Genomic DNA, 16,541 nt, shown 5'->3' on the forward strand with positions numbered 1-16,541 from the left:
CATTTATTTATTTAGGAAACATTTATTAACCACTGACTAGGTACAAGACACAGTAAGATACGAAGACTCTATCCTGAGAGAACTTAAGTCCGGGAGGATGAGATGGCACCTCAGATGAAAGTTGCCCTTGTATTTCTCACCCTGGTGCCAAATAACTCAGAGTTCATTCTTCCAAAATAACATATATGCTTATGTAGTAGTGGGACCTATAGCCTCTCTGACCTTCAGTTTTTTCATCTGCAGAAAGGGCAAGAACAATAGCACCTACCTAACAGAATTGAGAATATCCATATAAAGAATTTAGCATTGTGCCTGTATGCAACATTAGTAAGCCTTTAAATAATGTTAGTTATTATTATTATTGATCAAGAATAAAAATGTGCTATAATTTGTTTAAAAAACCTAATACAATGGCATTGTATCTTATACTGGAATTATTTTAAAGCAGTGCATAAAGAAATAACACATAATTAATTATCCTTGAAAATCTCAGTTGCTCAAAGAAATAACATTAAATGATATTAAGTCATTGAAGTTCTTGGAATACATGGTGTTCTTCAGCAAGTTGGTTAAATTTTCTCTGGGATTCTCAATTAATTCTTCATCTTATTTTTCAATGACTTTCAAAGAAGTCACCACCACAAATCCACATGAATAATTTTACTTTGCCAAATGGTGAGGAGATCCAAGAAATCATTTCACACCTCCTTTGTATAATATTCCCCACCCCTAAATCTGTATAGCATATTTCAGGCTTTGAGAGCATCTACTGTCGGTGGGCATCGATACTAAGCAGAATGGCAGTAGGAATCCCCCAAAGCTTGCTGTGCACTCTCAGAACATTTACTGTTGAATTTACCTTGTTAAAGGTATGTATAATTCAGCTCCAAACTGTAACACCAACAAGGATCACTGAGGCTGTTGAGCAGGATTCCTCACACTTCTAAACTACTTAACATATTTCCATGGAATACACTGTAATCCTCAAGGTCAGAGTTGCTATTTAACTTCCTTAATAGTCCTTGAGAGTCATACGGTTACTGACAACAGACAGGATCACACCCAATTAGATTTTTTTAATTATCAGAAATGGCATTTCTAGTCAGTTTCTAGTCATACTCCCTGGGTTAATGAAATGTTATCCACTCTCAGTATCAAGAAATGTTTCCTTCAATGCTGGTGAGGTTCTCTGGAAGGCAGGGTAGAGCAGTGAGATTAGGGACTTGGGGGCCTGACAGCCCTGGGCCAAATGTGGGCTCCTCCTCTCAGAAGTCCTGCAGACTTGGGCCAGTTCATCAACCTCTTTGAGATGGTGTATAAGTGCGCCTCTAAGGGTTACTGTGAATATTAGAGTTAATGTAAGCAAAGCAGCTAATTCAGCACACAGCCCTGTAATATACTTGTCACAGTTTATCACTGAAACTCTCTGATCATTCAGCATAGACGTAATGGTTGATGTATTTAACCCAAGTCATCCTTGAACCCTCTAGATAAGCAAAACTGGTAGTGACTGTAGACAAGAGGTTTTAAGATATGAATTTAGGGGTGGTAATAACTGCAATTTGATAAAAAGATGATACAAAGTGGCCTGTTAGTAATGCAGGGATTAAAGGATTTGGGAGCCTAGAATTAGGATATCAAAATGCAAACTTATGTAATCTATTTCATTTTATTTACATTTTGGCATAACTCAATAATATGCTTCTTAATCAGAAATTGAACCATAGAAATCACCTTTGGACTACATCCTTTTTTCCGTATCTTTTAAATGTATTCCTTTGTCTTAACCTCCATAAATTATTTTGCATTGTAAGCAGTTGTTGCTGAAAGGGCAGTGTATTAAAATTAAGGAATGAGTAGTCTTAAAAATCATTGATTTGTTTTAAATTTCAGATTGGGACCGGAAATTAGCCACGATTTCATCAAATCCTAGACCACTTAATTCATTGCCAGAGTTCTACTGTTGTGAAGAGAGGTGGCTTTGAAAGAAAAGCTTTTAAACTAAAATAAGCAAGGTATCTGAACAAAACATTTGGCATTCTTAGGTAACTCTTTCAGATTAAAATAGTGGTGACAGAACTCCTTTCAAGTCACTGGCCTTTTAAGTGTACATTCCTGACTACATTCCTCAAATATTACATGTTGCAAATTCCTTTCAGATTAAGTTAGTCAGTCTCGGACAGGGAATCAAGATCCAGCCACAGGAGGACTTTTCATCTTTTCTTAATCCCACTGCCATTCTTGTTGCTGGTACTGGCAAACCAACTCATTAACACTTAGTCCGATGTTTATACGTGGGACCAGGTAAGAATATAACTGCATCTGCTCAATAACTGCATCACTGTTGGGAAAAAAAAAGAGAGAGAAGAACCTGGGGATGGAGCTGAGAAGGAAGACTACTGGTATAATGGACCATGAAGGTGCTCTGGGTGCAGAAACCAAGACTGGGCATAGGGCTGTAGTGAGATGTGAAACTGGTAAAAAGGAGGATTAATTTAAATTCTGTATTCAGAACAGTTAACACCTCTATTCTGGCAAGAAGTCCTGACAACTAGACACCAACTGCCCAGGTAAAATGCTAGGTCTTCTCTACATAAATGAAATGATAATTTCTGGCCTTTAGGGATTCCCACCATACTAGCTGATTTCTACTCACACCCCAAAGTGAAGTATACCAGTTAACAAACTTCCCCTAAAACCACAGAATTTCATATAGCTTTGAGCCAATCAAAGATCCCCAGAAAGTAGAAAAATAATGCAACATGAAAGACAAAGGTCAAAGTAAACAGCAGATATGATCCCAGAGGAAACAGAATTCAGGGAACACAAAGAATCCAAAACAGGTTACAGAAACAGCACTGTCACTTGGCAAAGGATGTATCAAAATAATTATATCCAAAATTGTGAAAAATCAATGTTGGAAACTAAAAATGAGTGCTCAAATTAAAATCTGACAGGATTGGAAGAAAATTCTCATAAAGTCTATACAGAATCATTAGATAAATAATTTTATTTTAAGGAAGAGACACAGATTAATCAAGAGGCCCATCATCTGACTAATAAGTATTCTCAAGACAGAACAGAGAAAATTAATATAAATTATCAAGGAAACATTTTCACAGAGCTTAAGACCAGAAGCCTCCCAAATGAAAGGCTTATGCTATTTTTGCCTAGCACATGAAAATTAAAATGGAAAAATAGAAAAAAGAATGAAATTTTTGTTTCACTGATTTTTGTTTTTCTCTTCTCAATTTTCTTTATCTCCACTCTAATTTTATCATTTCCTTCCTTCTACTATCTTTGGTTTTAGTGTGCTTTCTTTTTCTAGTTCTTTAAAGTATAGAGTTAGATTGTTGATTTAGGATCTTTCTCTTTTTACTGCTATAAATTTCCTGTGGAGCACTGCCTTTGCTGCATCTGGTAAGTTTGGTATGTTGTGCTCTGTTTTCATTCATTTCTAAATATTTCCTCATTTCCCTTGTCTTTGGTTCATTGTTAAAAGTGTTTTCAAATTTCCATATATTTGTGAATTTTCCAGTTTTCCTTCTGTTATTGATTTCTAGCATCATGCACTGTGATCAAAAAAGGTAGTTTGTAGGATTTCAGTATTTTTAAATCTGAGACTTGTTTCATGACCTAACACAGTCTCTCCTGGAGAATGTTCTGTGAGCACTTGAGATAAATGTGTATCCTGTTATATTTGGGTAGAGTGCTCTATTAATGTCTGTTAGGTCTAGTTGGTTTATAGTATTGTGCAGGTCCTGATCTTCTAAATGTTCTATGAATTATTGAAAGTGGGTATTTAAGTCCCCAACTATTATTACAGAACTACTTCCCTCTTCAAACCTGTCAATATTTGCTTTGTGTATTTGGAGGCTCTGCTGTTTGTTGAGTATATATTTATAAGTGTTACATCTTCTTGATGCATTGACCTTTTTATTGATATAATGTCCTTTGTCTCATTTATTTAGTTTACTTTTTGTGATATTAGATTATCTTTTCCATTCTTTCACTTTCTACCTACTGTGTCTTTGGATCTAGAGTCACTTGTAGACAAAATACAGTTGGATCACATTTTTTTAAAAATCCATTCTGCCAATCTTTGACTTTTGATTGAAAAGTTTAATCCATTTACATTTAAAGTGATTACTGATAAGGAAGGACTTGCCATTTTTTTTTCTGCCCAGTAATTCTTTTCATCCTTTACTGCCTTGTTTTGTATTTAGTTGATTTTTTCTAGTGTTGTTTTGATTCCCCTATCATTTCCTTGTGCTTTAATTTTAGATATTTTCTTAGCAGTTACCATGGAGATTAGTTAACACCCCAAATTTATAACAATCTAATCACCACCAATTTAGCATCAATGGCATATAAAAACTGCTTCATCCCTTGTTACTGTAGTCACAAATTACATTTTTATACTATCTGCTCAATCACATACATTTACAATTTTTTAATGCATGTCTTTTTATCATGTATGAAATAAAAAGTGGAGTGACAAACCAAAAATATATTAATGCTGGCTGTTAGTAGTTACCTTTACTGGAGATCTCTATTTCTTCATTCAGCTTCAGGTTACTAAATTTCATTTTAACCTGAAGGACTCCCTTTAGCATTTCTTGTCCTATGAGCAATGAATTCTCTGCTTTATTCTAGGAATGTCTTAATTTTTCCATTTTTGAAGGACATTTTTAAAGCACATAAAGTTACTGGTTGACTGATTGTTTTATAGTGATGAATGACTTCTCATGCTGCTTTCATGACTTCCTATTTTTGTCTTTCAACAGTTTTTTTTTATGTGTCTCAATGTGAATCTCTTTTGCATTTATCCTACTTGGATTATGTTAGGAATTTTGGATTTGTAGATTTATGTTTTTCATCAAAATTTGAAAGTTTTCTACCATTATTTCTTCCTCCTTCTTTCTTCTCCTTCTGGGACTTCCATAATGCATTGATGGTCCACTTGCTGATGTCCCAGATATCCCTGAGGCTCTGTTCACTTTTATTCTTTTTTCTTTCTGATCCTCAGATTGGATAATGTCAATTGTCCTATATTCAAATTCACTGATTCTTTCTTCTGTCTGCTCAAACCTTTTGTTGAACTCTAGTTTTTCACTTTAATTATTGTATTTTCATTGTTTCCTTTTTAAAATTCTCAACTTATTGGGATTATGCTCATTTTGTTCACAAATCATGCATGTAGCTTTCTACAGCCTCAGTATACACACTTTCAAATAACCTCATTTCTCAAAGAAACTCTCCCCTGGACATCCTCCCTGGCTTTAGACTGTCTACTGTATTCCTCAATTGCAATCATTTGTCCCAGGTAGATGTGGGACTTTACCTGCCTTACCAGATTTTCGAGCAATGCCCATTACTTTCCACCCTACTTGAGTTACAAGTTAGAAAAAACAGAGATAAATGCCTGGAGTTAAGTCCTAAAGGCAGCCCCAGACAGGTTTAAACAGAAACACATTATTTAGATTAAGATCTGCTATGCTCCCTCTCACCAGAACCAAGGACCAGGGTGTCACAGGTTGCTGTCTGTAAGACTCCCACTGAACTGGGGAGGGAATGGGGCAGGGGCAAGTAAAAACACTACAAGACTTTCCTACTGTTTTTAATTTGCCTTTTTCTTGATTCAGCATTTGTTTGGCTACTATAAACCTGTCTAGAGTTCTGAAAAAGTTGGTTCTGATAGCTCCTGCTTAGTTTTTTGTTTCTGTGCAGGAATGGGTATTTGGAGCTGTGTATTTTGCCATTTTGGTGACATGACTCCTAACTCTAAAAATTATATGGAATGCAAAACAACAGAATAGACACAATATCTTGCTAAGAACAAGGTCAGAAGAATTACATTTACCAATTTTGAAGCATATTATAAAGCTATAAACAGTGTGGTAATGATAGAAAGTCAGAGTTGCCAAAGCAGTTCAACAGAGGAAGGAGATCATTTTTTCAAAAACTGGTGCTGGGACAGTTGAATATCCAAATGCAACAAGATATATATATGGACCCTTATCTCATACCATGCACAAAAATTAACTCAAATCACAGTGTATGTATCACTGACAAAAATAAAATAAAATCAGACCAAGAAGTCTTTCAGTGAGGTATGGAAGACAGGGATTGATGCTGTGAGTTAGAAGGTAGCATCTCATTGTGTTAATTTTATTTTCCTGTCTATAGGGGAAGATGACACCTTTTCATGTTTTGGGCCATTTACATTTATTTTTCTGTGGATTGGCTGATATACATTGATTATGTTGCCCATCTTTCTATTAGCTGTCATGTTCTTACTTGTGGCAGCTCTTTGTGTATGAGGAATATGTGTTGAAATATTTTTTTCCAAGTTTGTTTTTAGAAGTTTCTTTTTAACCTTTGTTCACAGTATTTAAAAACTTAATTTGGTCAAGTCATCTGTATATTTTTCCTTAGTGTTTCCGAGTTCCTATTTTCTTATGTATTATCAGATTATGTATTTTCCTATTCTTTTTTCATTACTTAAAACTTTTATAGTTTCAATTTTTATTATATTTGAAATTCTTATTTTACATTGAGATTGTTTTGCTATAATCACTGTGTACTCTTTAATATATCTTTTTCCCAAATGAATAAAATATATTTCCCACATATGCTGCATCTACGTCTGGAATGTCTAGTCCATTTTTCTTATGTATTTGTCCATTCCCATGACAATAACAACATACTTTGATTACAATAGCTTTATAATGGTTTAATATCTGATGGAAAAACCTCTCAACATATTCCTTTTTCACAAATATCTTAGGAATGTTTGCACATTCATTTTTTCACCTAAGCTTCAAATAATTTTGTCCAGTTACAGAGAACCCCATGGCAATTCTAATTCTTCCACTGGAATATCTTTTGGTGCTATCCAGTTCCCTTTTACCAAGTTTTAATGTTAGAGTGCATCTTTTTTGTTTCAGCATTTTTCTGTGCTCTCATTCTGCCTCTTTATGCATATGCACTACATTTCAGCCTACAGACCTCTTCTGTCATACAAAACATGTTTTGGTTGTTTGGCTTATTCTTCCTCCAATTTCTTGCCAACTCATCAGCCTCACTAGTCTCTTGCACTCATATGGGTTGGTTGTTCCAACTTTCCAAATTCATTCCAGCCCCTGGGCCTTTCCCTCTGATGACTCACCCTTTTAGCCTCTTTAAATGCTATTTCTACCAAAGGCCTCCTCCAACCCTTTCCAAATTTACATTAGGTTCTCCTTCCTATTTTTTCCATTGTATTTTTTTTCCACCCTGTATTTTTCCATTGTAGCACACAACATCACTTATAAGTATATGTGTATTTAACGTGCTATGCTTACAATTTCAGGAAGACTACTTCCCTTACCACCACCATATACCCAATACCTAACAGAATCAGGCATTTGTAACTGTTCAATAAAGACTTTTTTAATGCAGTTACATATGATTTTATTATCTGTTATCTGAAGAACAGATACTCTCTCAAGCAATTTAATTAGCAAATAGCTCTCTTTTAAAGACAAACAAGAAGAAAGAATCACTCAAACTGGTCAAAAACTACCAAATTTCTATCAACATTAATAGGAAGGTTGTACTTTTTTGGTAATAAGAGTACTCCTGACTGGAGGAATGGGTTCTTAATATCTGCTACTGGATCATTTCAATAATGTTTCAATATTTCAATAAAGTTTAGAGCCAAGCTAAGAATATGGACTTTAAAATGCTTGATTCAAATAGAGCTTTCATCTCTGGGTAGCTAATCTAATTTGTAGTCCAAATAGGGAGATTAAAGAGTAAGGAGAAATAAAAGCCCATTCAGTTTTCATTAGGATAAACAAAAACTATTTACTATATATTAAATACAAACTATCATTTTTACATGGAAGTCATTATGGATCAGTAGTGGGCTTTTAAGATAATCTGTATTATCCATTTATTGAATCCCATAAGGCAGCTCCCATTTCAGGATTTTCTTAAGCCAAATATTAGTAAAAATATATCTAGTGAAGATAAAAGATATTTGGATCCTTTGAAAGATTATGTTTTTCATTTCTCCCTACCTTATCCCCACATACTGCTGAGTAAAGCACCTTCTTATATTTATTAGTAATATGATTACTTCTTTTACCATAACAAAACACAACAACACAGAGCATACTACAAATATTTGGTTCTTTTTAATCAGCTATTGATGATATAATAAAATAAGTGGCACCTAATTTAAACATTTAAAATAGTTCACTGAAGGAAAAGCTACAACATAATATGTTAAACCTATTATCAAAATAACATCTGTTTTTTTTCAAAGGAAAAATAAAGGCATGATCAAAAGTATGACCAATGATTTGGGTTCATTTGGACACTTAGAGATGATTTTGTAGGCATACTGGCAGGCACAATGTTCAGAAATCAATTCACTAAATTTAGAAATGATAAAAAAAGGAAAGCTATGCATTTCAGAGTTAATATCTGAAATTAAAGAAAAATATACACCAAATATCACAATAGACCTTTTAATGACTAATTCTTTAACATTAATATTGTTGTTTTAGGCAACACATTTCCTCTTTGAACATTTAATTAAATGTTCAGTGTATTAAATAATTTACAGAGAAATAAGTTTTATGTTCTGTACAAATTAAAGGACCCCTGAATATAACCCCCTCTGCCCACCAAAGCTCAAATTTGCAATGGTCTCAGATGAAAATACACAGTTCACAATTTAAACAGAATTCATAGCATTACAAAGGTTTACAGAACCCCTCTCTGCATTTTTTTTAACAGCAAAGATTACAATGACAGACTGAACAATCAGAATGTAAAAATATTTGTGCAAAACTGCATTAAATGTTCTTACCATTTAATGAAGGTAAAACTTATGAACACACAATGAAAATAATGAAAAAAAGCTACATTGAAAAGTAACTATTTTGGATTTCAAACAACATGGATCATACTATTGCTAAACATTAAAAGAAAATGTGGCACCATGAGCAGCAGGAGAGCAAACGATTCGGCCATCACGCCAGCTGAGGACACTGCCACTGTAATGCTCCAGCTCTCTCCTCAGCAGACATCCCTTCTAAAAGACAGGGAACAACTGCAGAGCTTACAACTCACTTCAGTGTCTTTATTCTTGAAATTTGTAGCTCATAAATGAAATATTTAAGAAAGTCCTTCCTGTTGCAAGGAGTGTTTCTTATGTCACTGGAAACCTTTAAAAGAGTTGAATCATAGACTCTCTCGATTTACCTACACCAATCCATTTAACTGGAAGGGGGGAAAAAAGTGTAAGAATATTATTAATTTATTTATAATGTTCAATCTTTGCAATTAACAGATCCCCCACTTTCCTCAATGTCACCATTTACCTTTTCTGTACGTGCCTTTTACAATCTTTTTGTTCTAGTTTGTTAGCAGCTTGTGCTAATTTCTCAACAGAATGTGCAGCTAAAATCCAGCACAGGGTAGTCTGCCTCACCATTTCCTGTTTTGATTGTATTTTAAGTCAAAATTCCCCAATTTCTAATAACTAAGATAATAAAATATTGGCCCAAACCAGCAGAGACCTATAGAACCTTTGATCGAGCTCCTAATAACTAGAAAAGATAAACACCTTTGACAAATGGATGATGCTAAGAGGACACTGAAGTGTTGCTATAACTTTTGCATCTCAAAAAAGGAAAAAAATGTCTGAAAGAGAATACTGTTTCAACTTGCATTGCCTGAGGAAAGGCTTACTCTACCAGTCTATGGGACCCTCTTATCATCTGCACCACAGGGGTTGACCTTCACCGTATTTTACAGATGTCATTGTTAAGTTCACTGCTGTTTGTACTTCAAAAAATGTTGACTAAGAGCAGTGAACAAACATACTTACTAAATTTGGCATTAAGCTGGGAGGGACTAGGCCCTCCCATATGGAAAATGAGATTCATGCTTGGGGTGAACCAAAAAATACAGTATCACAGTAAATATGTAACAGATTTTATATGGTGGATACCTCCCACCCACTTTACCTTTTGTCTCTCAAATCTACATCAGCACAAATAAAAGGACAAAAGCAATGTGTTGAAAGAGACTTGACATAATCAGTCACAGCCATAACTTGGTTATACCTAACTCCCTGGCCAGCTTACATCTCTTTTTTAATAAAGAAGTTTTATTCTTTATTCTCCTCTTATATTTTTTTCAATTTGGATTTCCTATTTTCTGTATCTATTATTTCCTAATATCTATTCAAACTCCCCCAACTGTCAAGGGTGGTTTAACCCCAAATGAAAAAAACCACAAACCATTTTCGGTGGTGGTGAAAATACAAAAGGATGTGTTATTAAGAGAAAGGAACAAGAGTGAGTGTTATAGGGTAAAAAAAGATATTAGCAAAGAATTAAGACAGGGATAAAAAGGGTGAGAGGTAGATAATCTACTGTCTTCTGGCAGGTAATCTACTGTCTTCAGGCATTTGAAGAACTACAGAAAGATAATTATATTTACTCAAAGAAATAAGATATTTTGCATCTTCCTGGGTATTTATGCAAATCATGAGCACTCTAGAAAGCAATAACGATGTTTCTTTTATCCTACCTCACAGGTAGACAGGTCCAAGTAGAAAAGTAAAGATCTATGGTCATAAAGTAATTACCTGGAATTTGAAGCTCATCTTCAATAAATCGAACATAATTCTGTGCATTAACAGGTAGTTCTTTAAATGTCCTTGCATTTGATATGTCTGTTTTCCATCCTGGGAGAGTCTTATACTGAACTTCAACTTTATTTAAGACTTCTTGATTTGCTGAAAGTTACAGAGGAAGTATAGTTTTCATGGTGTGCACCGCCTACTGCCACACAACTTTCTGATGTGTCACAGGTTCACAATCTCCTATCAAAATCCTTGAAGCCAGATGCATTTTGGAATTTAGAACTTTTCAGAGTTTAGAAAGGTAAAGTAGTGCATATACCAACCTGGGTAGTATTTTATTACCAAACATACTTCTGTAGCAATAGATGATTATTCACTTGAAGCGGGTAGATTATTAGTTCTAACCTCAGTTCAAGTCAGGTTTTGCTGTCAAATAAGTTTTGGTGACAACCTTAAAACTTTCCACGTTAGAGCTTGTTAGATCTTTACACTGTGGGCTAGGGATTGTGGATCTGCACAGTGGCAACAATCTCATAAAAAGAAGGCTTCCACTATTTACAAGAGCCAAGATATGGAAACAACCTAAGTGTCCATCAGTAGATACATATACACAATGGAATACTATTCAGCCATAAGAAGAAAACAAATCCTACCATTTGCAACAAGAATGGAGCTAGATGGTATTATGCTCAGTGAAATAAGCCAGGCAGAGAAAGACAAGTACCAAATGATTTCACTCATTTGTGGAGTGTAACAAAGAAGCAAAACTGAAGGAATAAAACAGCAGCAGATTCACAGACTCCAAGAAGGGACTAGTGGTTACCAAAGGGAAGCAGGAGGGAAAGGTGGGAGGGGAGGGAGGGAGAAGGGGATTAAAGGGCATTATAATTAACAATTGCAATATAGGAACATCACGGGGAAGGCAGTACAGCACAGAGAAGACGAGTAGTGACTCTATAGCATCTTACTACACTGATGGACAGTGACTGCAATGGTGGGAGGGGACTTGATAATATGTATGAATGTTGTTAACCACAATGTTGCTCATGTGAAACCCTTGTAAGATTGTATATCAATACATTTAAAAAAAAGCGTGCATAATTGCTCTCGTACAATTGTATACGTCAAGATTGAGACACTTATCTCTAGCTGTGGGCAGTACTGGCTGCTGCCAACACACAGCCCATGATCTCCCCATGGATTCCCCTCCACTGCAGGCAGATATGCCTCCCTGGAGCAGTCCATATCCAGTGATGTGTCAATGTGGGGATATAAAGGACCTCCCACTTACCTTAATTTGGGACTACTCTGATGGGCCATTGCAGCCGGAGCTCCCCCACAGGATCAGCTGAGGGCTTTTTTTTGTAATACTTTCCAGGTTAACCTCTCCTTGTCTACTCCTGCTTCTCTCACTCCCCCAGACATTACCACTCAGAGTACTTACACACAGATATGCACACAAATCTCTAAATCAAAGTCTGGTTCCCAGGGAATGCAATGTAGGACAGCTGGTGACAGGAGTGATGTGAGGAAGCAGCCCCTAAAATGGGGTCCTAGAGCTGCACCCCTGGCCAGCTGACAGGCAGTGAGGATTGTGACTGGTGTAGGCAGAAGATGGACAGTCTCTGGCCAGCTGCAGTGGTGCAGCTGTTAGCACCATCATGCCAGGTGAGTGGGGTGCCACACTGGTGGGAAGTGGGGCACCGGCAGCCTCTGAAGCCCTGGGGATAAGCCCAGCAGCACAATGGGGCAGTATGGCTCCAGATGAATGCCACTCATTAACTGGAGAAAGACAATGAAAGGCTGAGTATCTTTCATCAGTTTACAGCCAAGTGTGAAAGTCACAGGGCCTCCATAGCAGCAGCATCTGGACTTTCCTCTCCTATGGGAGAGGGCAGAAACAACTAGGGATCAGGCTTAGGGCTCCAAAGACACACCACAGAGTGCTACAGAAAGTGGAATTCTCAAATTCAGCAAATCTGCTATGATAAGGCCAGAGCTCTGTTTGGGAAAAAGTGGACCCTAAGACTCTGGGTAGGACTTCTGGGTTGATGTGCTTGAATATCCTGAATCCCTAGCCTTGCTAGTGCCAGCAGAATGGTCTACCACTGTCTGTTAAATGCCAAGGCTTCCCTTTGCTCAAGGAGGATGCAAAACCCTTTGCCTTGCAGGCAGGATGGGCCCCTCTCAGGACCTACCTTTACTCTCCCTGACCGGCAAATCATGTCCAGGGTCAAGTCACAGCATAACTCGGCCAAAGAAGCACTGGGTCTGCTAAGGGAGGAAAGGGACTAATTCTGAGGATGGCAGAACCAAGCCAGCAGTTACCAGACAAGCGAGGAGGATATATGGACCTGGATCCTGGGGGTTCTGGATCAAGGGGAATATCATGGACAAGAGAGTGTACAGGGCTGCTCTCCCATGACCCACGACACAACATACGTTCTTGGGAGCTTAGAGTGATGAACCACACTAAGCAGCTACCCCGAACTGCTGGTGGTCCGTCACACAGGAGGGAATCAAGAGATTCAGTGCGGTGCCTACTTTCAGCCACGATGGAGTGTATGGTTCCAGACTAAATCTTCAGAATAAACAACTATAAAACTGGACAAAATACAGGCCACTTTTCCAGGCAGTGGGCAACAGGCAGCACAGAGTGGCAGTGGTCTCTAAGAGGAAGAAAATTCAGAAGCAAGTCTTGAATCTACAGAATTCTCTGCCTAGGGATGAGTTCCCGACCACTGGAAGTCAGGACACTGGAGTCAGCCGAGAAAATAGTGGTCTCACTGACCTGAGAAGACAGATACCAGATTTCACGGAAGCCGAAGCAGCTAGAATTATCAAGGCCAAGCAGGCAGAGAGGAGGGAGCTACATAGGCAGCCACCCCCAAGAAATCTGTGTGAAAGTCCCATGGCTAAAGCTCAACTGTACATGCAAAGAATGGGACGATCAGAGGCTTACCAAATAGCAGCTGTCACACAGGTGAGTGAGACAAAGACTCCATAAGACAAGAAATGCTGGTAGAAAGGAGGGACAGGCCACCCTGGGAATCTGGCACTGTCAGGTTGGAGGGGTCTCTTCACACCTTGTTAACCTTCCTGGCATCCCGCTGAGATAGTGGAAAGGCTGTTTCTTAAAATTAAGAACCACCCTCTAGAGTAAAGCCTTCTACAGACCCCACCCCACCTCCCCTCTGCCTCCGGACACACACACATGTAGCCTGAGAGCAAGGTTCTGCAGAGAGCCACAGAGGAGACAGAACTTGGAGACTGACTCACACTAAGGCAAAGAGGTTTGGGAAATACCTCGAGCTTTCCACATAACTGTACTAACAAAGCTTAAAACCAAGCTATGCAAGTTCAAGATCATTATCCTATAATTCAATGGTCTCCTAAAACAGGAACCAATACTCTTCACAGAAGATAACAGACCAAATCTGTACAACATATTATCCACAAAGTCCAATTATTCAACCAAAAGTCATTAGATATAAAATCAAGGAAAAGAAGAGTCAAGAGAAACCAAACTGGAGATAGCCGGATGTTAGACTAACAGACAATGACTTTAAACATAGTTCAAAGAACGTGCAGCTATCCTCAATTCCCAAGGACTCGTCCTCATTAGCAAGTCACAAAACCTATCAGCCTACCACACTAGTCAATATTCCTTCATTTGGCATATTCCCAGTCTTATGTGACTAAACGAATTAATAGTGCTATTTTTGGAAGCTGGTAACACTTAATGAAACTTCCTAAGTAACTAAAGATATGCCTGAACAAACACATTGCCTCAGGTACGAAGTCTCCCCACAGAAGACAGGCTGGAGAAAATCATTTGTGTGCCTTAAAGGACAAGGTGGGTTAATGTATTATGAGCCTGCTTAATATGAGAAGCAGGGCTCTTTTCTCCCACAATTCTCAAGGAATGGAGGAATGCCTATACATACAGAAGTTACTTTCAAAATTGGTAAGGTGAAATTCAGGAGCAGCACAGCTAGGCTGAGAGGTACCATTTGAAACCTCGAAAGGTTTCCAATTTTGAGTTTGAGCACATGCTCTCTGTTAACCAAGCACCCAAATGCAGAGTATGACACAAATGCTACTACAGCAAAGTGAATATACGTGTACTGTTCACAAAGGGCATATCAAGCCTGTGGCTATACATCATAAATTACACAGAAGAACTTGATGAAATTGCTGTAATACATCTACCTAATAATACTTCTAATACATAGTGGGAAAAAAAAGAGTACCTGGAAAATATGCTATGATTTCGCCATCTAATTTATAAGCAACTCCAACTTTGATTTCCATAAACATGTCCAAAATATCCAATTTGGTAAGTGCCAACCTAATTTTGGAAGAAAAGACAATGTTTAGACAGTCAACTCTTAAGGGCCTAACATCTAACTTGATGAGGGGGTAAAGGAAAATCCATACAAAGCTAGAAGTTCAAAGCACATCTGAAGACTGGTTAGGATTATACTTTCAAGCTTGCCACACATAAAACACTACAGGACAATACACTGATGCCTTTTCTTCATAATAAACAGTGACTTAACTGATCTACCAGTAAGGTACTTTTCTAATAATTGTAACAGATGTTCACTGGGTGGTTCACAACCTCTTGCTGAGCTTTTTTATGATCTAGCCACACATTATTTGTGGGAGGGCTGCTGGGAGTAAAAAATGTGGCTATGCCCCTGTGGCTGTGGGACACAGAAGAATTCACTGCTCCACATGGATGACCATAAGATACATGCACGACCATAAGATACATGCACATTTACACATTTGCCAGCAACCCTCATTTCTTCACTCTAGTTACCATTCTGTAACCTTCACACTCAAAGAAGAGTCAGACCACATCAAGGACCTCTTCACAACACATCAAAATCTCCTAATAAACTGACTGGAAAACAGTTTTAAGGGAAAAATCTTTGGAAATTAGATAAAACACTACATTTGGTATTCTCATCAACAAATAATTTTTTATGCTTTGTTCTGTTATTAACACAGAGATGAGGACCTTTTACTGAGCACCTCCTGTGAGCCAGGCAATGTGCTATATGCTTTTGCTATATTTTTCACCAAATGTTCAATGCTCCTACGAAGTAGGTAATCCTATTATCTAGATTTGTAAAATGATGAAAAAAGTCACAGAAAGATTAACTTGTCCAAAGTCACACATAATGGCATGGATCTAAGATTTGAATCCAGAAGTCAGACATTAATAAAGCCCATGCAGTAAATTAGTTATACAGTTTCCCCTCTGTGTGTGTGTGTGTGTGTGTGTGTGTGTGTGTGTGTGTGTGTATATATATATATATATATATATATATACACTCTATGTTTGCTCTATCTACCTACCTACTCTACCTACCTACCTACCTACCTGCCCACCTACCTCCTTCCCTCTACACTTACACACATGTAAGACTAACGTGGATGTATAGGAAGGTAACTTGAGTGCCTCTGACTGTGTACCCTTCCCCTGTATCTTTTCTTGGTCCACTTCTTCCTTGAACTACAATTTCATGCAAAATTTAAAAAGTGAAATTTTTCTATTAGGTTACTACCTTGAGTTAAAATGTAACCTGCAGTCATGAATTGTCCTATTATTTCAGAAATAAATGTTTCTAAAAATACTCACGCAGTAAATCCATTAATCATATGAGCATATTTAAGCAAAACAAGGTCCAACCAGCCACACCTTCTTTCCCTTCCAGTAGTTACACCAAACTCTCTACCCCTTGTTTGTAAAAGTTTTCCAATTTCCTAGGGAACAGAATTATAGAACTTCAGAATTAGAATACCAGTGCTGTAAATCCAGAAGACTTAAGATTATATAACAAGTCCAAATCTCTTTGAGATAAACACCTTTCAGAAAATA

General features: G+C 37.3%; 2 protein-coding genes across 3 annotated transcripts in view; one reads left to right on the top strand and one right to left on the bottom strand.

Annotated features, from left to right (window-relative positions):
- SPMIP3 (sperm microtubule inner protein 3) overlaps positions 1-8,012 on the top strand; it is a 33,067-nt gene extending 25,055 nt beyond the window's left edge. The window contains exon 5 of the mRNA XM_017661372.2: positions 1,894-8,012. Within this exon, the coding sequence (XP_017516861.1) occupies positions 1,894-1,985 (92 nt within the window). The 3' untranslated portion in view covers positions 1,986-8,012. The remainder of the gene's footprint in view (positions 1-1,893) is intronic.
- A 149-nt stretch (positions 8,013-8,161) lies between these two features.
- The window catches only part of ADSS2 (adenylosuccinate synthase 2), a 50,749-nt gene continuing 42,369 nt past the window's right edge, over positions 8,162-16,541 (bottom strand). For both annotated transcript variants that reach the window (XM_073216713.1, XM_017661374.3), the window contains 4 exons: positions 16,302-16,426; positions 14,902-14,999; positions 10,652-10,801; positions 8,162-9,276 (listed from right to left, as the gene is read on the bottom strand). In XM_073216713.1, the coding sequence (XP_073072814.1) occupies positions 9,224-9,276; positions 10,652-10,801; positions 14,902-14,999; positions 16,302-16,426 (426 nt within the window). In that variant the 3' untranslated portion in view covers positions 8,162-9,223. The remainder of the gene's footprint in view (positions 9,277-10,651; positions 10,802-14,901; positions 15,000-16,301; positions 16,427-16,541) is intronic.

This window comes from Manis javanica, chromosome 11, assembly GCF_040802235.1.
Source record: "Manis javanica isolate MJ-LG chromosome 11, MJ_LKY, whole genome shotgun sequence".
In the NCBI taxonomy this organism is placed as follows: domain Eukaryota; kingdom Metazoa; phylum Chordata; class Mammalia; order Pholidota; family Manidae; genus Manis; species Manis javanica.